This window comes from Bactrocera neohumeralis, chromosome 4 (genome assembly GCF_024586455.1).
Source record: "Bactrocera neohumeralis isolate Rockhampton chromosome 4, APGP_CSIRO_Bneo_wtdbg2-racon-allhic-juicebox.fasta_v2, whole genome shotgun sequence".
Lineage (NCBI taxonomy): Eukaryota > Metazoa > Arthropoda > Insecta > Diptera > Tephritidae > Bactrocera > Bactrocera neohumeralis.
This window is the reverse complement of record NC_065921.1, coordinates 30,272,623-30,299,279: the sequence shown is the minus strand read 5'-3', so window position 1 is coordinate 30,299,279 and position 26,657 is coordinate 30,272,623. Positions and strand designations below refer to the sequence as shown.

Genomic DNA, 26,657 nt, shown 5'->3' with positions numbered 1-26,657 from the left:
TGCTGAGTATTTTCACTCATCGTAAAAATCGGCGAATGCGCTTGATGTACTTCAGAAAGGCAAGCGAATACTAAACACGCATGATTATTTTGATGTGACATTTAGCTCAGATGTCACTAACAGACATAACAACATTGAAAAAAATATTTCGACGAATGGGTTTTCAGGCGAAATTTAAATTAAAAAGTCTTACTATTTTTTGCCCACAGTAGTACACAAAAGTTATAGGCCTTTTCTCTCCTATAGCATTCGTAATTATTATCGGAAATCGAGATAAACCATTTTTAAACCTTATAAATTTACAACTGCGCTCTTCCCCTGGCACTTCGCGACCACGAATCGCCGATAAAATATATTTATTTTAATTTTTATTATTTTACCTCTCTCTTTTTCAGTGGGTTTCATACAAGTATGATTTTTTTTTGCTTTCAAAAAATATCTGCCCTGGTCTACAAAGCGCAACTAAAAACCAAATAATAAAAAAAATCTGCATATAATATATTTACATTCATATATGAGTATATATACTACATACATATGTATGTATGTCCGAATGCACTGCAAAGCAAAACAAATAATTATGTATATTCATTGAAGTAGGTACATATGCATATACAAGTACATATGTGTATAACAGATACGCAAAAATATGTTTTTGCTAAAAAAAAGTGGCAACGCTGCATTATAGTTAATTAAAAGCGATGATCAAAAAACAAGCATTTTGCACATTGGGCATTTAGTAATCTCCGGCATTTATATAAATCAAAAAGAGTTAGCTAGAAGGCACAGATAACGCTTAGCTAATGTATTACGTAATGAATTACTGAATTAAATGCGATACAATATTTATGTAGGTTAGAGCGTGTAAGTGAGGGCATTCAAGTGGAAAAGCCGACAAATATCATATAGTAAAATATATTTAATTTTGTTATCCAGCTAATGAAAAATAAATTAAATTTAAGCAGCGTGGAGTATTTGGGTGTATTGCCGTATTATATAATACAAATAGGAAATTGCTAACGGTGAAAGATCTTTGTTAAATGTCCATAAATAAGAAGAATAGCTAATAAACGTTAAAAACAAAACAAAAGGAAAAAAGAAAACAAAAAGAACAAAAACAAATTGCACTGAGAATTCTTAGTTGAGAGTTAGTGGTAAGTAATTTAGTCTTTTTTTGTAATTTTATTTTACGGATGATCGATTTCGAGGTTCCTTACTTTTTTGAAAAAACAGAAACTTCAAATGCAGTGGAGAATGTTAGTTATCATTCGAAATAATATTCTTTGGCATTTATTTTTTGAAGATTATCCCTTTCAAATGTTGGGCGCGGCTACGTCTCAGGTGGTTCATCCGTTGAGTCCAATTTTCGATGAATTATTCGAGCATTTCGACTGGCAACTGGCGAATGACACCCGTGATGTTTTGCTCCAAGGCCTGAATCGAAGTGGGATTGTCCGCATAGACTTTAGACTTTATATATCCCTACAGCAAAAAGTCGAACGGTATGATATCACACGATCTAGGTGGCCAATCGATCGGCCCAAAATGTGATGTTAGCAGCTCAATGAATACATTGATTGATACAATATGAGGGAACTGGCGCCGTCTTGTTGAAACCAAATGTCGTCGAGAATACGATCTTCAATTTATATAGTCGGGTATTATGTCGCCATTCTTGAAGAAATATGGACCGATGATTCCACCGGCCCATATACCACACCAAACCGTTATTTTTTCTGTATGAAATGGCAGCTCTTAAATCTCTAGGGCTGCTCTTCGCCCTAATTGCGGCAATTTTACTTGTTTACATACTCATTGAACCAAAAATTGGCTTCATTGCTGAACACAATATTTGGCTCGCAAACGTCGGTTCTTCTTGGAAGTTAAGAGCCCATATATCGAAGCGATGTCGCTTGGGAAGCTCGCACGGCTTCAGTTCTCGCAGAAGCTGTACTGTCTCTTTCAATTGAAGATCTCGACGTAACATGCGCAAAGTCGTTCAATACGTCAGTCTATGTTTCTGCGAACGGCGTCGAACTCGACTCTCCACGGTCTTCGTGTACACTCTCAGCTACGGCTATTATATTTTCTTTACTGCGTGCTGGGCGTGGTCTATTCGGTCGAATATTATCCAATAATGAATGCTGGGTCTCAAGATGGGTGATGATATTGCGTATAGTACACTCGGTAGGCCGATTATGTTGACCATAAGTTGAGGGAAGCTCTCGAAACACATTCTTTAAATGGTACAAATTTGTTTATTTATTTATTAGTATAAATGTAAAAAAAAATAAGTTGATGTTTGATTAGAAATACGAAAAGACTTTTTCGACTACCCAATATTTATCCAAAACTTCAAACGTAAAACATAAAATCCCCAAACTTAAAAGGTAACAGTGCAGAAAAGAGTTCGAAGTGAAAGAACAACTGTGAACATTCCATTCTAAGGCCAGTTTTATTTTTTTGAAGCGCGGCCGTAGGCTCACAATGCAAAAAGAGATTTAAGGGAAAGAACTGATGATCCCCGATGTTGGATAGGCGAAGGATATTTTTAAAACACAACCAAATGCCGCCAATACAAAAAGTAGGTCTAAGCGAAAAACTAATATTGACACAAAGGGTATAACTGTCTCTTTAACAAAATTTTTTTCTAACGGATATTGTTCAACATAAACAAGAACAAATATTAACTTCGAATGCACCAAAGCTAATAGCCCTGACAGACGAGCAAAATTAATGCGCCTTAAGCAACGCTAATGCGCATTGCAATTTTATGGTGACAGACGGCAGACTTGTGCATTTAGTTAGCTAAAATATTAAAATTTGTTTTTGTTAATATTCTTGCACATAATTTAATTAGCAATATAAAAACTGTTTACCTCTGAAGCAGTAAACGCAAACAAGGCGGCAGATTTCAAGCGACATCTGTCAAACAATAGCAGAAACTAGCCATTTTGGGCAGTGTTGCCTACTCTAATTTAGTAAATTCAGCTAAATCACGGAATTCTTGTGCATTAGAAACTTGCATTAACATGGGTCAAATGCGCAAGTAAATGTAAATTAAGCTCGCTAATGCATATTAGCGCTGTCGTCTGTCAGAGCTATTAGACAAACAGTCTCTTAAGCAAAGTTGTTTAGAATGATCCGTAAAACATTTTATATTGTCCTATTCAAGAAGTAGACATTGTTCTAGTCTGATAATATTTTCTTTAACTGCACTGACAAAAAAATGTGTTTCTCAAGTTTTTCTTTTATGTCAAACTTGTCAATATATTCCAGATTTAGATATTGGATTATAAATAAAAATAATTATGGAAATATACAACGTTATAGGGGGTACGTTTATTTAATCACATGTGGCCGTTGAAATACAACTCTGCTTACAAGAAATGATTGTCATACCTTCCGAACAGTTCCTCATTCTAGAAATCAAAACAAATTACAGCTGTCAAATGATAGATTCTCATTGACCAGCGTAGAACAAAAATAATAAGCAACAATTTTGCAAATCAGCTCATTTGTTGTACCTGCAATTTTCTGATTAGGTATCACTTAATAAAGAGTCATTGAAAACAAAATAATAAACCACATAAAAATGTCGGTGCGTCACGATTGGTATCAGTCCGAAACGAAGGTGGTGGTAACGGTTATGTTGAAGGATGCAGTTGGCAAAAATTACAAAGTTGATATCCAGCCGGAACATTTAAACATGGCAGCCGATGGTTATGAACTTGACCTGCAGTTATATCGTCCGGTTGATGTTAGTAAATGCTCGCACAAAGCTTATTCAACTAAAGTGGAAATAACGTTAGCAAAGCAAGTTGGCGAACGATGGGATAGCTTAGAGAAGAAGGATCTCCCACCACCAACAGCTGCGCCACCACCGCTTCACAAAAAGGACTGGGACAGTTTGGCTAAGGAAGTGGAAAAGTCTGAAGAAGAGGACACTAAAAGCGAAGAAGCGTTAAATCGACTTTTTAAGAAAATCTATTCTTCATCATCTCCAGAGGTACAGAAAGCAATGAACAAGTCGTTTTCCGAATCTGGAGGCACTGTGCTAAGTACAAACTGGCAAGAGGTATCCAAAGATAAAGTTGACATTAAACCACCAGAAGGTGCGGAATTTAAAAAGTGGGATTAGTCGCATAGCGAAAAATATGGCACGACAAACACATATGGATTGGCCTTTGCATCACTTTAATTTATCATTTATTTATAACGAAATTCATGGAATAAAAAATTTTATAGTAACATTTACTTATCGTTTCCAAAGCATTCTAGTGTATGTATTTTTAAACGAAAAAGCTGTAAATTCGGTAAGCATTTTTCAAAAATTTTCGAGGAATCTTTTTATCTACAAAGCATCAACAATAGCACAGAAAGCTTATAATTTTCGAAAAAATTTTGTATCATAGAAAAAATTTATTTTTTGAGCAATTCAGATTTCGCATTTCAATTTTTGCATTTCTCTAATCACAATAAACATAGAATTCGATGTTCAGCAATTGTGAATGATTGTGTTCACAAAAGAAGAGTAGGTAAAACATCTGTCCAACTGCTTTCGACGACAAAAGCAAACGTTATCTACCAACAAAAATTTAAAAGCGCGATTTTTGGCACAAATGGCGCGAATTATAGCATCTTTTGCAAAAATCACCATTCCAAAATTGGCTGGCGAACTGACCGGAGTTGTAAATCTTCATATACGTAGCTGTACACAAAAAGTTGGTAGTGTAGTGAGTTAGTATTTTGTTTTTTATTTGGAATAGAAATCCATTAACTATATAATATTGCTGTCCAACAGATGTCGACTGTCGAAGTATTGAAGAAAAAATTAGAAGACGTCGAAAGTCCCTTGCCAAAAAAGATGAAAGTTGAATCAAAATGTGTACTGCGTTTCGCAAAGTTGACAGAGCATGCTCAAGCACCGGTACGTGGTTCGCCACGAGCGGCCGGTCTTGATTTGAAAAGCGCTTACGATGTGAAGATACCAGCGCGTGGCAAAGCTGTGGTGAAGACTGATTTACAAGTACAAGTTCCAGAGGGATCTTACGGACGTGTTGCGCCACGCTCTGGACTAGCTGTTAAGAACTTTATAGACGTTGGTGCTGGAGTCGTAGATGAAGACTACCGTGGTAACTTGGGCGTTGTATTATTTAATCATTCAGATGAAGATTTCGAAGTGAAACGAGGAGATCGCATTGCACAATTTATCTGTGAGCGTATTTTCTACCCAGATTTGGAAGAGGTAGACAAACTTGATGAAACAGAACGTGGCGCCGGTGGTTTTGGTTCGACGGGTATAAAAGAGATCGTTGCCAAAAATGGTAATGGAAGTGCTGCTATGGAAACTGAAGAAGTTAAAGATAAAGTGGAAGAATCTAAAGTTGATGGCAAGACGGATGAAAACAAGGAAGTTGCCAAGGCTGAAAAACCAAAAAACGGTGATACAGTTCCTGAAGAAACAAATGGTACTACTGCTACTGCCACCGCTTGAACACGAATGTTATGCTCTTGCGGTGATGCAAGATATTCTGCTTAAAGTTATTACTAGTTTCTAAGCTCATCATTTCATTCCCCTAAAATTGTATTTTTGTATTAACACATTTTAATTTGTAAAATTCGCAGCCAAAAATGCCATAACATTAAAGTTTTTAATTTATATTTAAAAGCATTGTTTATGTCTGAAAAAATAGCTAGTATGTGGAGTTTGTACGGTATAGGCGGGTTCGATATAAATTTATTTTGTTATCGATATAAATTATAATAACGTTATATTAATAGTTTCTAAAGTAACATTTTCTTATTTAAGGCTAATATACTCGAGGTTAAATTTGGAAAATATATTCTTAACATACACTTGTTTTAAGGCTAAAAATGAATTAATGGCTAATCGATTTTTTTTTAGTAATCGGCTTATCGATACTTTTATTATTACATCTCCATCTGTGGACCATTAGGTAGATGTGAGGTATTTATTCCTACTAACCAATATTGGCTGTTTGGGTTTAATCTCATAGCACGTTTGCTTAATTTTCTACCGGGCTGCATGCGAATTTTCAATCAACTCAAAGTAGCAATGAAGTACATAGGTGAGCTTGTCGACTGTTATAAAATTTATTTATTTTAAATATATTTCTTGGTTCGTAGATATTGGTGCCAATCTCACGGACCCCATGTTTCGTGGCATCTATGGCGGTACACAAAAGCATACTGACGATTTGAACTTGGTGTTGGAACGTGCGTGGACGCAAGGTGTAGAGAAGATGATAATTACAGTAGGCACACTGAATGAGGCGGATGAAGCATTAAATTTGGCAAAAACAAATGGTAAGGCCAACTATATTACATACTCCCCAATATACATATGTTAAGAATGCAACGAATTATATATTTAAAGCATTCATAACACCACAGATCGCCTGACTGTTACAATGGGTTGCCATCCAACGCGCTGCAATGAATTCTCGCCCGATCCGGAACAATATTATGAAGATTTACGTATGAAAATTCGTGAAAATCCAGACAAAGTTATCGCTGTGGGTGAATGTGGACTCGACTATGATCGGCTGCATTTCTGTGAAAAAGACACCCAGAAAAAGTATTTCGAAAAACAACTCAGTTTGGCGGCTGAATTTCGCTTGCCACTTTTCCTACATTGTCGCAGTGCACATGCTGACTTTATGGAAATACTCGAACGTAATCGAGATAAGCTATTGGAATGTGGTGGCGGTGTCGTACATAGCTTTGATGGCACTTTAGAGGAAGCAGAAAAAGTAATCGCTTACGGTGGCCTTTACATAGGCTTAAATGGCTGTTCGCTTAAGACGTTGGATAATTTAGAAGTGGTGAAGGAATTGCCCAACGAATGCATTATGTTGGAAACGGATTGTCCGTGGTGCGGCATAAGACCATCCCATGCCGGTTCTAAATTTGTTAAAACCAAATTTGCGGCAGTTAAGAAAAAAGAGAAATGGACAGCAGAGACACTGGTGGACGGACGCTGTGAGCCATGCCAAATAAGGTATGCAAATAGTGCTAGCAAATGTCAGCTATAATTAATAATTTATTTATTTACTTCTAGTCAAGTGTTGGAGGTCATTGCTGGGGTGAAGGAATGCGATGTTAGCAAACTTGCCGAAATTTACTATGACAACACTTTGGAGTTGTTCTTTAATAAAAGTAAAAAGTGAGCATTTTAATTTGTACATTCTCGCAATAATAAATGTATAAAACTCATGGAAATATTTGTATTCTTTAATCAGCTGTTAAATACAAAGTTGGTAATGCAGTGCGGTGTCGTCATAATGGTGTTCACACTTGAGACTAACGCCTAAAAGTATGTAAATATTCTCCGACAAGTCACACACACATGCGCGCGCAAATTTTTGTGTGCGGCACCTCCTGTGCGCTTATGCGTGCCTGGTAGAATCGCACAATTTCTCAACTGGTCGCAGTCCTCAAAATGCGTCGAGGTGACCAGCCGCAATTTTTTTCATATTCATTTATTTTTATTTAATCGGAATAGCTCAGAAGAGCATTTTTAGTATATTTTTTTAATTATAAACATATTGTTGATATTTTCAACTTTTTTTGACTTTCTTTTCTTACTTTCTACATACTTACTTGCCATTTTCAATAAATATAAATATTAGCACATTTTATAATCTTTCTTCAGTTTATTAGAAATCCATATGCTTTTACCATTTCTAAAATGCAATTTTAAAATATTGTAAAACCTATATATTTATCGTGGCCCCTGTTATGATTCACAATTGAGTTGTTTGTTGCTTCGGTAGTTGTCAAAACAAAACGCTAGTTGTCTGTTCACAACTCAACGCTGTTGACTTCGTTAAGTTGTATGAGAGCTGTCAAAATCATATAACTGCCATTTATTAGTTTGTTTATACGCCTGTCAACGTAAAAATGGAAAGGATCAAGTATGTGCACGAAAATATAATAAATATATGTATACTTCATTTTTATTTCATTTGCAATCTGTGCTAATAATATTCAGCAAAATAAATACTTATTTAACAAATTATAATTGCAGCAAAGTATCAACCAAGCAACAACTAGACCGTCTTGTCGATTTAGTTAGAAAAAATCCCAACGTTGGTAGAAACAGACGCTTATATGGGTCTAGTCGTGAAGAATTGAAGAAAACTTGGCAGCAGTTTGCCGTCGTGCTGAATAGGTTGGGACCGCCGTCAAGAACAGGACCAGAATGGCAAAGGGTGAGTCGCAATAAAGCCAAAAAACACAAACAATTTGCTTATACAACTTATTCAGGTGTGGATACATTATAAAGCCAACCTAAAGCGCAAGTTGGCGCGTAATAGAGAAATCCAGGAGGCGAGCGAGCCCGGCATTTTCCGCGAAATCAGTTTCTCTGCAACCGAGGAGAAGGCGTATGAAATTACAAAAAAACTGGATTTGTTCTCGCCCAGTACAACCGAATTCGTTGATGTGATTGCGAATGGTAACGAAACTCCGCCGCCAACTGCTGAGTCGCCGATAATTACTGAAAACGCCGAACCGCCGCCAAGCAAACGTTCGAAGACAGCCGAAGCGCAGATGCAGTTACTCGAGGGGATGGCTGGCAAGCAAAACGAAATGCTGCGTACGCTCAGAAAAATGCAAAGCACCCAACATAAGTTGTACCAGTTAAAGTTGGAGAAATTCAAGTTGCTGAAGAAGCGCGAAAAAGAAGCGAGTGCGCTGCGAAATCTACGAATAGAGCTTGCCAAAGAAAGATTAAAGCAAATTAAAAAGTAAATGTATACATATGTGTGTGTGTTGAAATTATTTAATGGATTGCCTCTAAGGGATTTGACGAAAAATGCAAGCGCGTTTTAAAAACACTTTTTTATTGAAAATTATTGCAGTTATTGTTATAATTTGCTTCACATAGGAATCTGTATATGTATATGTAGATTATATTCTCAAGTATATTATATAATATGTATGTAATTATGTATGTATATTGTATATAATTGGTATGTAATTGAATCGATAAGATTAGCATAGTATACGTATACTACATAAGTAGGTAGTTATGTATGTATATAAGTATGTATGTATGTACGCGTAATATTCATGGCGTTTTCATAGCTTAACTCGGTTATTAGTCTTTCGTATAGTCTGCTATATATATTATTTTAGTATTACGTATGTATGAGCGTTTATTCTTACTGTTGTGTGTCTGCAGGCCGCGTGAGCAGCAATTAATTAATAGTTGAACTGCTTATGTTTGATTTTCGGCAAGTACGCGCTTTTCTCATGACTTGTGTCCACTTAGCGTACTTTCTTGTTGTTTTTGCATTTACTTCTTCTTCAAATTAAGCTTTTTTCATACAATTTCTTTTAAACACACACATTTATAAAGTAGTACAGCTAGTAATTTTACAGTTAGGTTCCACTAAAATGTAAATATTATACACAAATTAATATATACAAAATGTTATTGTTATACGTTTTTTTTTTAAGTTTTAGTTTTAACAGATATGAAGTTGACTTAGTAGAAATATGAATTTTTATTTTGAAAACTATTTTTTGCTTGAAAATACATTATATGTATTGTTTTATATACTAGCAATTACATTGTAATTGTATATCATACATATGTTATGAATTTATATGTACATATGTATGAAAAATGTTGGCGATTAGTTAATGGATTAGTTTGATAGCGTAGTTGTAACCGCCACTCACATACGCACGTACTGTTTTTATGGCGCTATTGGTTATATAGTAAATAAAAAAAACCGAAAATAATTAAAAATTATAATTAAAAAAAATAAAAAAAAAATAAAAAAAAATAAAAAAAAAAAAAAAAATAAAAAATAAAAAAAAAAAAAAAAAAAAAAAATAAAAAAAAATAAATTAAAAAAAATAAATTAAAAAAAATAAATTAAAAAACTAAATAAAATAAAAAAACTAAATTAAATAAAAAACTCAAATTAAAAAAAATATTATTATTTTTATTATTATTATTTATTTAATTTTTTTTATTAATTTAAAATATATATTTTTAAAACATTATAACTCTTGATTTGAGGATTTTGCTTCCATCAACCACTTGATTTATAGAAACTAAAATATTTTCCAGTTGCTAAAATAATAAAAAATTAAAACTTGTGCGTTTAATTAGCAAATTTTCGAAAGTTTCAAATTCTGAAAATATTAAGAAATGAAAAAATAAAGTATTTTAAAAAATAATAATAGAATTTTTTTTCGAATGTATCAAGAATGTTGTGTGTTCAGGGTTGATAGTTTTTTAATTAAAAATTTCGTTTTAAAAATACAAATTTCTATTTTTAATGCCAATGTTTGAAATTCAAAACTGGGTTTTATTTATTGTTTGGGGCCTTCCAACTGTATATAATCCCATAAAAATTAAATTTTCTATTTTTATTCCCGATGTTGGGAGTTAAAAAAAGAGATTTTCAAATTAAAATTAGATTTAATTAAAAATTAGAATTTTTATTTTTAATATGTTTGATATTAATTAATTTAAAATTTTATTTTTTAATTTGAAAAAAAAGCATGAAAATGCGAAAAAATGTTAATTAACATTTTTTTAGTTTTAATATATGCTTGTGATTAAGATGTTTTGTTGTTTTAATCACATATTTGGCTTAAAAAAATAAACAAAAAAGAATTAAATTATTTTATTAATGCCATTATGTATTGGCACACCCTGGTTGTGTGTAAATTTTAAGTTGATCTCAGCAAAATTCAGGAAGTTACGAGTAGTTTTATATCTGTCTTGTAAAACTTTTAGAAGAGTATTCTACAGTACCCCGCCAACCCATTAGAAACATGGTAGATAGTTCGATAGATTTGAACAATTTTTTTAACACGAGTTCACCCTAATCCCCACTTAACTTCCAGCTTTAAATCCTTGCGCATTGCTTGCAGTGCCTTTCAGCACCTTTCGAGTGATTTTTTAGCATTTTTCAAAAAGAATTTTCTTTAAAATTATTTTTAACAATGAAAGTATTTAGCTAAAAGCATTGATATGGTGACTGTATTTTACTTTCTATGATTATAATTAGACGTTTACACATAGATAAGATGAAAAATCCTTTGAAATAGTATAGATGTGGCAGTCGTTTTTGAATTTTGACAACGTTTTTGCATTTTTAGCGCCGAATTTAATGTTGTTTACAGTTTTTTAATATTTGTTTCTTTCGTTAAGCCATTTTTTATACGCTGACAATTTTTGTGAAAAGCACAAGCGAGCTATAAGCTATTAAATACACACACATACGTTTGTAGAAAAAGTCTATGTTATTTAGAAAAGTTGGCGAGTGCGCCGTTAAGAGGTCGTTTCACAAATTGTTAAGCACAATTGACTTTTACATTATTATTGTTATGCATAATTGCTTATGGGGCATGTCTGTACATGTACATATGTATATTTACTATATATAAATATCTTAAGCATTTCTTTTAGTTTATATGTTTATATGCATGTAAGTTTACGACTATTTATTATTGTTGTTGTTATAATATTATTCAATATTTTTTGTTTATAAAACGACTTTTTATAATTGCAAAAATAGTTTCGCGCACAATTTACAGTTGTTAGTTGTATTTAAAAAGAAAATATTAGAAATAAATGAACAAAAGATAAATATGCATATACATATGTACATATGTATGTATGTATGTATATAACCGAAGTATTAATAATACATAACATGATTTAAGCATATGCATATATTATTTTGTCGTAAAATTTATAAATATGAATATTATAATAAATAATAAAGTAACAAAAATAATAAAAAAATTTTAAAGATTAAAACAATTAAAACAAAAAAAATATACATACATATGTACATATGTATATTAAAAATTATAATAAAAAAATAATAAAAAAAAATCAAAACAAAGAGTAAGTTAAAAAAAAAAACAAATTTAAAAAATAATAACAAATATATTTTTTTAAAACTATTGATTAGAGGATTTTGCTTCCATCAACCACTTGATTTATAGAAACTAAAATATTTTCCAAAATTAAATAAAAAATAATAAAATTAAAAAAAATACAACAAAAAACGTTAAAACGTTAACTTCAGTTGCTATATTGATAACTAAAAAACTGGAAAAAATTAAATAAATTAAAACAAATAATAAAACCAAAAGAAATCGAGGAAATAAAAAAAATAAATAAAATAAAAAAATAAAGAAATAAAAAAATTAAATAAAAAAAAATTTAAAAAAAAACTAAAGAACAAGAAATACGTTAACTAGGGTTGCTATAATGATGATTACACAAATTTATAAAATAATAATAATAATATAAAAAAAATTAAACAAATGAAAAACTTCGGTTGCTATAATGATAATTAAAGAAAAAAAATATATAAAAAAAGAATAAAAACAAAAAAAAAATAAATAAAGAATCAAAACAAAGAAACAAGAGCAATAAAATAAAAAAAAAAACAATAAAAAATAAAAAAAAAAAACAAGAAAACACGTTAACTTCGGTTGTTATAAAGCCCTTCACAAATATGTGTATGGCAGCTACATACTATGTACATACATACATACATACATATGTATATGTTATTATAGCCCAATCTGAACAATTTCTCCGCAGATTGTGGCGTTGTCTTGGACAACTATATACATGCCAAATTTTGTGAAGCTATCTCTTCGAATAAAAAATTTTTCCATACAAGCACTTAATTCCGAACGTTCAATTTGTATGACAGCTATATGCTATAGCCGATATTTGCGGTTCCGACAAATAAGCGGCTTCTGGTGGAGAAAAGAACGTGTGCAAAATTTCGGCACGAAATCTCAGAAACTGCGGAACTAGTTCGCGTATATACAGTCAGACGGACGTTTCCCTGCTGGTGCTGCGTGACATACTTAATGCAACCTGTTCGGGTGTAATAATTACATAAATCAAATAAAAATACATACATACTCGATTTAAATAAATTATAGATGTACGCATAGTTTTGTAAAATAATAATATATAATATAATTTATGCAAAATAAATAAATGAAATATAAAATAAAAATAAAAAACGCAACAATTTCAATTAAATTCTTTATTCAGCATATTTCTCAATATATTATTCATTTAAATATTATAATATATATATATATAAGTATAAATTAATAATTAATAAAAAGTAAATACATTAATAATTAAAATATCGATTATAATTCGGAAAACACGTTATATACATTCGATCGAAACCATATAAGTTGAAATTATGAAAGTATATGAATATATGTATGTATAAAGTAATTTAATTAAGATAGCAACTTAGTTAAATTTTATAAACAAAACAAAAAACTATAAAAAAACATTGTAACGCAAATTATGTGCCTTTTTCAAGCTTCCTTTCGCCTGCCTTACATACATTTAATGCCTCAATTTATATACTTTTATGTTTTAAATTATTTTTCTTTTTTTTAATTTTTGGTAAAATTCGAGTTTTCTACTTTAATGGGAAAATGCGGATATTTTTTCATTCAAACGGTTGTTTGTGTATATAGTCACCTAAAATGCAAAACAGCGTATCAACAAAAACAAATCGAAAATCGCTGTCGATGATATAATAACCAATATATAACCACTTTATAACCAATATATAACCATTTTATAAACAAAACAAACATTTTGTTTCAATATGAGTGGTTTTTGTTATGTCTTATATCGTTTTGCCTTCATTTGCAAACTTATGAAAAGTGATGTTACGTTATTTTGCATTTTAGGTGACGATTGTTTGTCAAGATATATGCATTATTGTTTTTGTATACTACGTATATGTGAAATAGCATATATTTATGTTTGTATAAAGTATACTTATTATAGTTAAAATTGTAAACAAAAAATAAAACAAAATATTCACTGTTATAACATTTTACATTGTTGTTGTAAAATAAAAGCAGTAACTGCATTATGTTAGCATAAATGGTAAGAGTAAAAAGATTCGTTCTATGAACGAACGCACAAACACACTGCGATACAGAAATATAATTGCATATGTGTGCGTATGTATGTATGTGTGGGCCATACAAAGCAACAGTGAGTCTAAAAAAATTATTTATAATAAATCTTCGCACTTTTTTGTACAAAAATAGTTGAAAAGTGACTTTATAAACAAAAAAGACCTCACTTTTGCCAACAACAACACACATAACGGCACAGATTAGCAATTGTAGATATGTATCTAACGCAGAGTTTGTGTCAAAATGATAATTATTACTTGATTTTTATAAATATGTATATATTTTTGAAATTAATATGAATGTGGATATGGAACAGTTTCATTAATTCACGCTTATTTCTTATGTAGGTTCTTCAACTTCAACGCTTCTTCACATTTCATATACTATTTGCTTGAATTTCCTTAGATTTTTTTATCGCAAGTGTATGATAATTTCTTCCCACTTTCGCTTACAACTAACTGCAATATGTATTGTATTTATATAGTAATTTTTATTTATGTATGTATATAAGTATGTATTGTTTTAATAATTATTCGTAATTCCTCATTAGCGACGACAACAACAGTCTAAATATGTTCGGTTGAGCCTCAAAGCGTCGGCTTTGGAATCACGTAGCGAAAAAGAAAGGAAGAAAGGAGGCGTGACATATTTCTTCACCTACTTCCTTCTCTTCCCCCGCCCTGGCCCTGTTTCATTGTTATTATTGAGTTTGTTAAGGACTCACGTTTGGTTGACTGCGACATCGGCATCGGCAACGGCAGCTCAATCGTACTCGTTTAAAGTGCTCTAGTGGATTTTCGGTGCACTGCGATCGTTGATTTTCTGATTTCGCTTCAGCGTAGCGCCGCGTTTGATTTGATCCATTAACGATTCATGGCAAATTCGGGGATCGGGCTGTAATTTATTTACAAGATACAAATTAATAATTTAATTTAACCGTAAGAAAAGGGTTATATTTGTATTAGAAAATTAAATTGAGGTTAGATTAAAAACATAATGAGTTAATACATAGTTTGTATGTATGAATGTGTGTTGTATGTATAACATTAAGTATTAACTATTAACACGTTAAGGACGGCGTGACCCACCGGTTCGCTCTCCGCACGCATTCTGACATCTGCCTTAGTTATTTACCGTTCTAGGGGCAGCCAGATAAAACTGACTACTTAAAGCTGCACCGTCCTCAACGTGTTAAGTAAATAGTGGTAGTAGATGTGGAATACAACAACTTCGTGGAACATGAAAATATTACTAGTTACATTACATAATGCGTTTGCGCAGTTATTAAAAGCGAAATTTATTTTTTTCTCGCTCGAACTCTTCAAGCGGCGCTCGGATAATATGAAATCGTGGAGTTTTGTCATGGTGTTCTAAAGAGATCTTAATGGTGAAATCGGATTGGACCTTTGCATGCGTTTGTTGAAGCACTTTTGCCGCTCCTGTAGAGGTGTATGCAAAACATGCGTTCTAAACGACTAATCTGGCTTTGAAGATAGCGAAAACGAGGTCGACAGTTAGTTTATTTTTTACGTCCAGGAATAAAAAGTAGTCATTCGGTGTCAAGTCGAGATTATAAGGTGGATGACTCATCAAATCGATATTTTGAGTGCTCAAAAATGCAATTATTTCAATTATTATAATAAGAGCTCGCTTTGTCGTTATCAAGAGGGATTCGTTCTCGTCATGTCCAGTTTTTCGAAAAAAAAACAGGCAACCATTCGCTTGGAAGTGCTTCATACGCGAACAACTTACTCATACGCGCAAATCTACGATTTATCACCTGTCACGATATCATAGCCGCGTTTCGAAGCACTGTTATCGTATTTTTGCTACATTTCTCTCAACCAATCGACACGAGTCTTTTTTGAGCGATTGACTAATTGTGTGGGATCCACCGAGAAAATAATTTTTCTGCAGTCAAATGTTCATACAATATTGAGTTGTCTCAATCTCACGATAGATCTTATGACGATTCTGCAATATCAGTTTGCTCACGGCATCAATAGATTCCGAAACAACAACCGACTCCAATTCGTCTTGGAGCGATCTACGACCTCGGTTGGCCACCTAAACACTGGTCATTGATGGAACTTCATCGTCAAAAATTTAATTAAGTTCAACGAAAGTTGTAAAAAATAATCGCGCGAAAATATTCCCGATTTAATTTCACTTTTTAGCCGAGAGTGAAAGTATTCGACGCTGTACCCGCCGGGGGAAGCAGAGGAAGGGGAAGACCTCCACTCCGTTGGAAGGACCAGGTGGAGAAAGACCTGGCTACGCTTGGAGTATCCAATTGGCGCCACGTAGCGAAAAGAAGAAACGACTGGCGCGCTGTTGTTAACTCGGCTATAATCGCGTAAGCGGTGTCTACGCCAATTAAGAAGAAGTCGAGATGAATATTTCAAGTTACTGTGAACAACACAAATAGCGCTCGTATGTCAAAACGTTCTGAGTATGTATAACACCAAATATGTTGAACTTTATGATAAAGTTGCGAGTTGCCAGATTGTAAGACCAGGGTTGCCAAATCCCGAAATATAAAAGGCAACCTACGTAAATTTCTGTTGTGATAGAATCCTAATTGGTAGGTGAAGACTTATTACTTATCAGACTGTTTTTATACATTTTGACAACGGAACGGAAATTGTAATTAAATTCCCCAGGTAAATGATATTTAAAAAAAAAATGTATTTTGTTAAGTTGGCAGGACTGTCCTTAATAACTATGCCGAATATGAGCGCGATCTGTCAATCAGTTTGTTTGCAGCAGCTGCTTAAGTCGGCACACAGCGACATTTGTTGGATGAAACCTGTATAAAGCTGATTTTTTTCGAAAAGAGTACCGTAAACAGGTTTCTTTGGACATGCTTGATCGTGCGAATTCCGATCCCACATTTATGGAGAGAGACTTCGGTGCATATTATTAGTTACAGCCTTTAGGTCAGGCATTAACTTTAGCTAGGCAAAAGCCCATTTTTGCTTTCAATTTTTTCAACTTTTTAATAATATAGCAGATAAGTTTTATTTGGTCGTATTGCCTGAGAACATCCGTCGAATGTGGCCTAAATTGTGAAAGAACAATTCATGGATTTTACACGATGATAATGCACCATCGCATCGAGCCACCATTGTGACCGAATTTAAAGCCAAAAACGTAATGAATACCATCGATCAATCACCGTATTCACTAGATTTGGCTGCGTGTTGTTTTTTCTTGTTCCCCAAACTGAAACTGCCGCTCCGTGGCACCCGTTTTCAGTCGATTGAAGAGATAAAACAAAATTCGCAGAGGAGCTGAAGGCCATCCCAAAAAGTGTTTATGAAAAGTGTTTCGAGGACTGAGAAAATCGTTGGCATAAGTGTTACATTTGGTGGGGATTACTTTGGAGGCGACAAAATAAATATTGATGAACAATTAAATATTTTGCGTTTTATTTTACAATTTCCGGGTGATTTTTTATCACATTGTAGCTGTAAGTCCCTCAAAAATTTACCTTATTTTAAAGTTATTTAAAATTATTTTAATTAATATTTTCATTGCAAGAATTTAGTGGGTTAAACAGTTATGCGTTGTTATGTAAGCGTCTCTTTATAAATATAGTATTCACGGGTAAAGAGATTAGTGGCGCTGACAATGCAAAGCTTTTCTATTTAAATATTATTATTTTCGCTAGTCTATTTTTTTTAGACGCAGTGCATAACATAGCCTTGCAAGTTTTTAATATTTCTTTCGTTTTCGCATGCACTGCACAATACCTTAATGCGACGAGGACTCTTCGGCGGAGGAAGTTGGCGGTGTCGGCGGTGCTTGTGGTTGCGGTTGTGCGCGATATTGTGCGCTTGGGCGCATAAGTGTTTGAGGATTTTGATACATCTACGGGAGGGGCATAGACATATACATACAAATATATAGAGAGTGGCAGGTAGAAATAAAATAGAGTGGATGCGGGTGGTAAACAAGCGATTTTCAAAATGCACAAAATGCATGTTCGTATTTTTGTGTATAAAAAATAGTAAAAAAAAATAATTAGAAATAGATAAATAGAAATGTATAATAATAAGAATACCTACAAGCCACGTCTGACCAATTCTTTAGCTTTTTGGATATTCAATTGTTGGTGCAAGACTTACCAATGCTTTGCTATTGATTAGATTGCGCACAGCGAAGGCGCGTCCAGAGAGGCCCTGTTTGGCCAGCTTGGCGTTGAGGTTTTCGAGAAATTCAGCTTTGGTTTTCGAGCGTATACTGCCGGCTTTCTCAATGTTTGAGCTGGCGTAACTCGCTGTTGTTGTTAGCCAATTCAGAGCGGTGCATGAATTTTGTAGCGTTGATTTGGTTGCGAAGCGTTGGTGGTGTTGCAAATATTTGCCAATTTCGAATTTTTTTTTGAAATATTTTCCCAATGTTTTTTGTTTCATTTATGTTTATTGTAGGTGCACAAATAAGCCATTGGTAGTGGTGAGATAATGCATAAAAACGTGTGAAGAGAAGAAATGCAAAGAAAATTGATATTATTTAAAGCCATATTGGTACATTGTATAAAAAAAAAGCGAATATAAATTGTAAACAGTTCAAAAAATCAAAGCAATAAAAATTCAAAATGGTTAAAAAAATGCAGAATGTTTAAATATAAAATATATTACATGGTAGATATGCAAAATATATTGTGTATCGCAAAATAGCTGCAAAAAAGTGCAATTAACAAACGCAACAATTTATCAAAATAATTGAAAAATATTAGAGATATTAAATATGTATATATATTAGGGTGGGTAAACAAAAAAAATTATATTTTTTTTTAAATAATATAATAAAATAAAATAAAATAAAATTTTGATAAAATAAATTTTTTTCGCTTGGTAAAAATTGCTTCATAGACACCTCTAAGAAAGGCGTTCCAAGTATGCGCTCTGAATTATAATGAGAGTCTTCTCTGCCTATTTTTTTCTTATTAACATATAGCAAAATTTAAACCTAGCTTCAACTACTAAAAAAAATAAGTCGTTTCATAGATTTTTTAGGGAATTAAATGCTCTACAAAAAGATATCTTACGATTTCTTCGTAAACCCACCAGGTTGTTCAATAAATTATGTCTTTCGATAAGAGAGGGCGTTGCTACTAACACAAAATTTTTTTTGTTTTGTTGGTACACTCTTCATATGAACTGTCAATTCATTCTTTGTTTACGAGCTATTTAGCATCGCCGTGTCATAGTTTTTTTTTACAATGGAAAAAATTGAACATCGTGCAGTGATAAAATTCTTATTTTTGGAAGAAATTCACGAACGAATTATAAAAGTGTGATTCAAAAAGTGATTGTTCACCTACAGATAGAAAGATAGGTTGCTGAATTTAAACGTGGTCTTACAAGCATCGAAGACGATCCAATTAATTATTTCTGAATATTATTACAACCTTTTGGGGCAGTTGAAGGAAAAAAATCGTGAAAAAAGACTCGGTTTGCAGAAGAAAAAAATCCTCTTTCATCAGGACAATGCACCTTGTCTCAAGAGTCTTTTGACATTGGCTAAAATCCATGAATTAAAGTTCGAATTGTTGTAGCATCCACCGTATTCACCAGATTTGGCCTCCAGCGACTTCCATTTGTTTCCAGAACTCAAAAAATTTATGCGTGGCAAGCGTTTTTCATCAAATGAAGAGGTCATAACGGCTGTTGAAGCGTATTTTGCCGACCTTCCGGATTCTCACTTTAGGGATGGGATCCACAGATTGGAGGATCGTTGGAGCAAGTGTATTAATGTTTAGGGAGATTATACTGAATTTGTGTATTTCTTACCAAGCGACAAAACTTATTGAACAAACTGGTATTCGCTAAGAAGATATTAATTGTTGATTTTTGATTTTTTTTAAGGCAAATTCTTATAAATTTTGTCGGTTGTCAAGATTTCAACCGTACTTGATGATATTTTACACAGGTGTTTGAGATACAATTACGCTACTTAAAAAAAATTAGCGAACTTTTCACTGAAATTTTCTTTTTTTTTTTGTAAAAATGTCTGCCAAAAATTAAATTTACAGTTGTTTTTCTTTCGTTCAAATTCTAAATTAAGGTTTTAACTAAAAACGTATTTTTTCTTATAAGGAAAACTCCTGTAAGGAGTTATCATGCCATCGCGGGCACATCTTTCTTCGAGGGGTTACCGAAAATGCAGTCGCAATGGCCGAATTAAAAATATTTTTTTTTTTTACAAAAATTTTCGAATTTCTTTGCTAATGTATGTTTGTAGCAATAAAAAATTCTAAAATATTTTATTTTTTATATGAGAAAAAAATTGTTGAAATCCATGTAACCCCTTAAGCGCTTAGGAGGTATTCCTCCTCAAACCCCAATGCTTATCACATTTTCATTTTTAATTATAAAAAAACTGTTAGACAGACCTGCCTTTACATTTAAGCGCTCATGCTTAGAGAAACTTTCTTAGTGCTGTCAAAGAACCTATTTTTCAGCGATAATTTTTTTATATTTTGTGCATATAAGATATGTACATACATATGTATGTATGTATATTATAAAAAATTGTGGTTATACGCATAAAAATAAATAAAATATAAATATAAACAATGCGATAACAATGTTTTTTTTTATAAATTTTAAGATATGTAAATAAATAAATGTATATGCATATACATAAATGTATTCAAAAATGCTTATGTACATATATAAATATGATTTAATGCCAGAAAAATGCAAAAAAAAAGTGCATTACAAAACAATGAAAAAAATTTTGCCAACTTTTCTACAAATTTTCCTTAAGTCTATAACAATAAACAAAAAGTTTATATAAACATATGTATTGTGATTACATAAGCATGGTAGGTTATTTATCTACAATTTCTTATTTAAATTTGGATTATAAAATATAAAAAATAAAATGATTCGAAAAAATAGCTAAACAGAGTCCAAAACGACGTTGCCAGTGATGAAAAATCCTTAACACCTGTATTATATAGATATTTACTCAAAAGTTATCGTGGGTTCCAGTGCAGAGGCCACTATATTTAGTTAACTCCAATTTATTATATTAACGATTTATCTAAGAAGATTAAGTTAGGTAAGTAGCAAATTTCTTGTGAGGCCACGAATAACGCCACTTCGACAGGTAGAAACGATTATGGATTAAACCGACCTCATATCGACAAAGCGTCTGCCACAAATTCATTGAGCTGGCTGATATTTACTCCAGCCAATTCGCCGATTGCGTAAAAAGTATGGCAACCGAGATGCTTCAATTATACTGACGAAAGCTGGACAGTTAAAGATAAATTGTCTAGATGTTTGCGTCCTTCAAAATCCTTAGATTGCGGTGATGTTAGCCTTGCTTTGAGCTAGCAGTTCAATGGACTGTTTACGTTCCAATCTAAGACAGCAGGCATTCGCAACTCCACAAGTGCTGGTTGCTGCCCAACGCATGCAGAGCTCGAGCCAAACCTATAGAGTGAGCTCCAGACTACACGAGAACAGGGAAAATCCTGCTCGTTCCCATGCTAATGGTGGGCAGGCGTACCGGAAGCCAATGGAAAGGGTTCTGAGGCTTGCTGCGCTGTGCATAACGGGAGCTTTAGAAACAACTCCAAGGCAGCTCTTGAACTGGTACTAAACCTGCCACCTATAGACCTCTCCGCAACAAAATCGGCGGGGCGACCACTAGCTGCAGGATAATTTACATATAGAACCTTCGGGCATAGCTCGATGGGTAATGACGGTTGGGCAAATACCGACTACATAATCCCACTTTTCAACTGGGAAAGAAGGTTCAAAATAAACATAAAAAAAGATGGTTGGCGTAGAGGTAGTATGTTGCTATGCACAACACTCTAAACAACTGTACGAATGGCTCGAAAATGGACGATGGAGTTGGTGCGGGAATACACTGTCCAGAGTTAGGCATAATTCAAGTTTTTAAGTTGCCGGACCACTGCAGTATATTTCAAGCTTAGGTCTTTGCTATTGCGAAAGCCGTGGAGCTGGTCTCTAATGTACCTGCAGGTAAATCCAGAGTCTATCTACATAGACAGCCAGACAGTAATCAAGGCCAGAAGTGTCTTGGGAATTAGGAAATCAGTGAAAAGTATTTCCAGTAGCAGCCTAAAGGATGACTACTTCTCTTGGACCTAGAAACTGAACTCCATCTGGTATAGCAAAGGACCAAAACTGGCCTAAGCGAGGCTTATTGGCCTACCAGTTTAACCTAACCTAATCAAATTTAATACAAAAGATCACGTGGATTCCTAATAAAAGCTACGTAAGTGCTTTAGCTGTATTGGATTATACCAGTTTATACTATTTATACCAGTTGTTTGTTCGATTCGTTACTTTCTAAAGTTAGACGAATAGAAGAGTTTTATTATGGAATGCGAATTTAGTTGTTGTTCTTGTGTGTATCTATCCTCTATTTGTGGCAAAAGTTAAGTCATCAAATTATTTACCGGCATTGTCCTGGATTTTATGCGGAGAAGGAAAGTGCCATTTGGACAGGCAACCAACATTATTATTTAGTCTATATAGTATTTCGAGGTAAGTTATATCGCTGTATCAATGGATATCAAAGTATTTTCTAATAACGGTTGACATTCAAACGGCCATAAAAGAGCTTTCCTTAGAATATATTAATCTACTAGGCTTACAATTTGTAGGTTGACCTATTTTTGGGAACGCGCATCTCAGAAATTTAGCAGGGATGATCCGTTCTGGTGTATGTACCTGGCACGGAACCGAATTTTTATCCAGCCAAGAGCTGTCAAATCGACAGAGTTCTGCAAAATTATTTCAGGAACGTTTTTTGTTGCTACAACAACAATATCAATCATAAAAACATAAAAAAAATGATCTTTTCTGGAAATGCAGTAGTCTATGAGAGGACTGAGAGTTGTATAGGACAAAGAAGGGTGGCACTTCAGTTGTTTGTTTTATAGGTTACAACAACAATTATGGATAGTAGAACTGACGAAGAAAAAAGTGATTTATTTTGATGTTTATCGAAAAAAAACAACAATAAATATAGGTTGAAGACAAAGGAAAATAATAGACACTACTTGAGTAAAGGGAAAGACAATTCTCTTAAACAAACTTTTGTTTTAAAATAAACATGTGCAACTACAAATTAAAGGGTATTACAACAACAACTTCTTTACTCCTCTAAGTGCAATTGATGATTTGAAAAGAGGTTATGAGTGGAAAAATAGAGCTCGGAAGAAGAACGCTGTGCTGTATGTAGACGAAGGGGACGAGGAGACAAAATGCAGCGCCAACACGTTTTCTCACACGGGCGGGGTGTATGTACATAATATATATTATGTACATATGTACAGAACACATGCGCGTCGCAGCTTTCAAATAAAAAAAAAGAAAACGAAAAATTAAATGACAAAAGCAAAATATGATGAAGGACCGTGGAAAAAAATACAAAAACAGAAGCGGCATGCAACGCGGTCAACGGTCACGGTGTAAAAAAGGTGATGGTCAAAGCAAAAAAGGTTTCAACAACCGAACGAAACCCAAGACAGCCAACTCAAAAGACATTCAAAGTCGAAAATACAAAATTTCAAAACTCCAAACGATATGAAAACAATTAAACGAAAATGCGCCCGTGAAAGCACACGTGACTGGATGCAGACAAAAACAAATAACGCGCGCTCACTTGGATTGTGCGGGGCGGCATAGTAACCATTGCCGGCTGCGCCGCCGCCGATGCCGCCGCTACCACTGCCACTGCCGTGATGTTGTTGCTGTTGCTGCTGCTGATGGTGATGGTGATGATGACTGCGCGAACTGGTGCCATAAATGCTCGCCAACGACGACGGCGACGAGCAGGTGGGCGAAGCCGGCTGCGAATGCACCGACGCGGGCGAGTGACAATGTATGGTGGTGGTTTGTATGAACGGATTGGTGGCCACGAATATCTTTTGTTGCACGCTGGAGTGACGCGACGGTATGGGCGGTTGACGGTGGTTACTCTGCAATGTGGCCGATTTTTGCTTGTAGGACATTTGTTGCTGCTGTTGTTGTTGGTGTGGCAGTGGCATCTGTGCGCGTTGGTTAACAGTCGCCGTCTGGGAATGTTGCTGTGACTGATGGTGTTGCTGAGCGGCTGCGTTGGCGCCGATGGCGGTAGATTGTTGATATTGTTGCTGTTGGTAGTGTTGTTGCTGCTGCTGCTGCTGCTGATAGTGTTGTTGCTGTTGTAAACGCTGTTGTGCGAGATTCTTAGGTAATGTCATGGTGGCGGTGGGCGGCGCATAGGTGGCGCCTGCATTGGAGCGCATAGCATTTTTGGGCATGGTCGCGGTGGCATTGGCAGTGGCAGCATAAATGGATGAGTTCGTGGGTGGCGGCGGTGGATTTTCAAGCGGCGGCGGGCAGCTGTGTGTGTGTGGCTCGCGATGATGAGGATGGTGCTGCTGTTGTTGTTGCTGCAGCTGCTGCTGTCTAGCGACACCACCGGCTGGTGCATAAGACGACTGATGCTTGGGCGTCTGCGCAGCTGTGGCGTTTTTATTGGCATTAATTGTAGCGGCAGCAGTGGCAGCGATAGTAGTCGAAGAAGAATTGATGGAGGAGGAGGAGGAAGTGTAAATATTTGTGTGCATATGCTCTTTAGGCGTTTGTGCTGCATTTTGCGATGTAACGGACTGATACTGATTACTATGCGGATTGTGGTGATGATGATGATGATGTGGATGTTGTTGTTGTTGATGATCACGCGTGGATGTATGATAGTATGTGACGGAAGCGTTAGCTTGCGTTGGATTTGGTGTTGGTGTTGCGAGTGCAACGGCCGTTGAGGCGGCATTGGTTGCAAACGAACTGACTTTAGAGAGTAGCGATGAGGTTGAAGATGATAATGGGAAATGTGGTGAAGCATTAAAATTGGTGGTGGTAGACGCTGATGAAGATGATAATAATGATGATGATGTTGATGATGTGTGTGAGAAATGGGTTGATGATGATGATGGTGTTGTTGTGCATACAGAGACAGTAACAGATGATGATGATGAGGCTGATGCTTGAGCCGTATGCGTGGCATTTGCAGTGCTAAAACTACCATAAATTTTATTATGTTTCTCTATATTCGATTTACCGTCATAGTTTTGCTGCTGATGCATCGAACCGGTGGCGTTTGACGACATTTGCTGCTGCTGCTGCTGCTGCGGCGACTGGTGCTGTTGATGGTGAGGATGCGTGTAGTTTCGCATATAGACTGGCTCACTTTGGTGGTGCTGATGCTGATGCTGCTGTTGTTGTTGTTGCTGGTGCATATTGTGATGATTTGGTGAATTCGGTGTTGAGCCATAAATGCCATCACTGGTGTGCTGCTGTTGATTTTGCTTGCTTAGTCGCGCACTCAGCTGTGCAATCAAATTCGGATTGGTTTTCGGTTGTGTTGGTGGTATGACGTGATGGTGCTGATTGTGATGGTCATTCGTTGGTGCCGGACTGCCCGAACGGAAACTCGACATGCTTGTGACTATTTTCGGCTGCGCATAAATGCCGGGCGATGAGGTGCGGAATGACTAAATGGAAAGAAAATATAATAAAAGCATAAATGATGACATCGGAAGGCAGCAATGATGCTGATGATTTATGGGAAAACAACATTTAATGCTGATGGATGTTTTGTTTCGGTTTTAATTGATTGATGAATGGCTTTGTGCCAGGATATTAAACACCAATGACCAAATTTCACAAATAATTACGTCCATATATATATGTATGTATGTGTGTGCAAGTGTGTTAGCTGTTGTAGTTGTATTATATAGTAAATTACAACAGGTAATATTATATTAGACATATTTAGGTGATTGTGTTGTGTCATACTTGTATGTGTGCATGTATTCATACTGTCTTAACAAGAGTTTAAAATTAGATAAATTAATTATTAAACTTAGTTAATTAATTTATAAAATATTAAATATATTTTAATACATATAGTTTTAGTAACGGTGTAAATTATGTAGATATATAATAAAATTGGATTAGCCATAAATAGTATTAAGAGTTAAACGTCTGCTAAATAAATTTAAATGAAAGATGTTAAAATAAAAAATAATAATAATATTTATAGTATTAAGTTTCTAAATAAAAAAAATTAAAAAAATTAAGAAATTAAGAAAACAGAATCAAATTAAAAGAAAAAAAAATAAAAAAGATAAAAAATAAAAAAGAAAAAAAAAATAAAAATTAAAAAATAATAATAATAATAATAATGGTATTAGTTTAAAAATAATAATAAAAAAAAAAAAAAAAAATAATACTAAAAAATAGTAAAAATAAATATTATTACACATACAATTTTTCGGCGAAATGTAGTAAATAAAGATTCATTAAAGCTTTTAATGCTTGTTCGCTATTATTAGGGCTTAGACATAGAATCAAAACTACCATCTAGAGTTTGTGTTAAAATATTATAATTAAACAAATAAAAAAATAATAATAATAAAAAATTATAACAAAAAATAAACAGTCTTTGAAAGAAATTAGTAATAATTATTATCACACATAATTACAAAAAATATAAACAATAATAATTAGTAATATGTTTATATAACAATATTAAGGAGTCATTATTTTTTCCAATAAAAAAATTAAATAAATTTAAGAAATGTTCAAAATACTACAATTTGCTAATGATATTAGAAAAGATATTAATTGCAT

General features: G+C 33.9%; 5 protein-coding genes across 8 annotated transcripts in view; 4 read left to right on the top strand and 1 right to left on the bottom strand.

The window, feature by feature from the left end:
- The first annotated feature begins 3,445 nt into the window (after positions 1–3,445).
- LOC126757464 (protein SGT1 homolog) lies at positions 3,446–4,255 on the top strand. Its single transcript, XM_050471395.1, has one exon. It carries the CDS (start codon positions 3,596–3,598, stop codon positions 4,139–4,141), a length of 546 nt encoding a protein of 181 aa, XP_050327352.1. The 5' UTR covers positions 3,446–3,595; the 3' UTR covers positions 4,142–4,255.
- Positions 4,256–4,565: 310 nt separating this feature from the next.
- Positions 4,566–5,671, top strand: LOC126757462 (deoxyuridine 5'-triphosphate nucleotidohydrolase). Of its 4 annotated transcripts, none has more exons than XM_050471391.1 (2): positions 4,566–4,736; positions 4,805–5,671. In XM_050471391.1, the coding sequence occupies exons 1-2, from the start codon at positions 4,623–4,625 to the stop codon at positions 5,495–5,497; spliced, it is 807 nt and encodes a 268-aa protein (XP_050327348.1). In that variant the 5' UTR covers positions 4,566–4,622; the 3' UTR covers positions 5,498–5,671. The 4 variants fall into 4 exon arrangements, with proteins under 4 accessions (XP_050327348.1, XP_050327349.1, XP_050327350.1 ...); XM_050471392.1 differs by having other exon boundaries at positions 4,571–4,724; XM_050471393.1 differs by having other exon boundaries at positions 4,653–4,740.
- A 263-nt stretch (positions 5,672–5,934) lies between these two features.
- LOC126757461 (deoxyribonuclease TATDN1) lies at positions 5,935–7,245 on the top strand. Its single transcript, XM_050471390.1, has 4 exons — positions 5,935–6,092; positions 6,151–6,330; positions 6,418–7,024; positions 7,085–7,245. The coding sequence occupies exons 1-4, from the start codon at positions 6,050–6,052 to the stop codon at positions 7,191–7,193; spliced, it is 939 nt and encodes a 312-aa protein (XP_050327347.1). The 5' UTR covers positions 5,935–6,049; the 3' UTR covers positions 7,194–7,245.
- A 569-nt stretch (positions 7,246–7,814) lies between these two features.
- On the top strand, positions 7,815–9,783 carry LOC126755679 (uncharacterized). The gene is made up of 3 exons (XM_050468416.1): positions 7,815–7,940; positions 8,054–8,237; positions 8,293–9,783. Exons 1-3 carry the CDS (start codon positions 7,927–7,929, stop codon positions 8,776–8,778), a joined length of 684 nt encoding a protein of 227 aa, XP_050324373.1. The 5' UTR covers positions 7,815–7,926; the 3' UTR covers positions 8,779–9,783.
- Positions 9,784–13,314: 3,531 nt separating this feature from the next.
- Positions 13,315–26,657, bottom strand: part of LOC126756774 (AF4/FMR2 family member lilli) — a 153,668-nt gene continuing 140,325 nt past the window's right edge. Inside the window, 4 exon segments of the mRNA XM_050470141.1 lie at positions 13,315–14,877; positions 18,114–18,265; positions 23,644–24,486; positions 25,084–25,516. Coding sequence (XP_050326098.1) covers positions 14,770–14,877; positions 18,114–18,265; positions 23,644–24,486; positions 25,084–25,516 — 1,536 coding nt within the window. The 3' untranslated portion in view covers positions 13,315–14,769.

Bases quoted from the DNA above. Each gene is read 5' to 3' on its own strand.
- LOC126757461 (XM_050471390.1), top strand. From the start codon at position 6,050: ATGCGAATTTTCAATCAACTCAAAGTAGCAATGAAGTACATAG. The intron at 6,093-6,150 runs GTGAGCTTGTCG...CTTGGTTCGTAG, and splicing joins AGTAGCAATGAAGTACATAG to ATATTGGTGCCAATCTCACG. The intron at 7,025-7,084 runs GTATGCAAATAG...ATTTACTTCTAG, and splicing joins TGTGAGCCATGCCAAATAAG to TCAAGTGTTGGAGGTCATTG.
- LOC126757464 (XM_050471395.1), top strand. From the start codon at position 3,596: ATGTCGGTGCGTCACGATTGGTATCAGTCCGAAACGAAGGTGGTGGTA.
- LOC126757462 (XM_050471391.1), top strand. From the start codon at position 4,623: ATGGCGCGAATTATAGCATCTTTTGCAAAAATCACCATTCCAAAATTG. The intron at 4,737-4,804 runs GTGAGTTAGTAT...GCTGTCCAACAG, and splicing joins CACAAAAAGTTGGTAGTGTA to ATGTCGACTGTCGAAGTATT.
- LOC126755679 (XM_050468416.1), top strand. The intron at 8,238-8,292 runs GTGAGTCGCAAT...CAACTTATTCAG, and splicing joins CAGGACCAGAATGGCAAAGG to GTGTGGATACATTATAAAGC.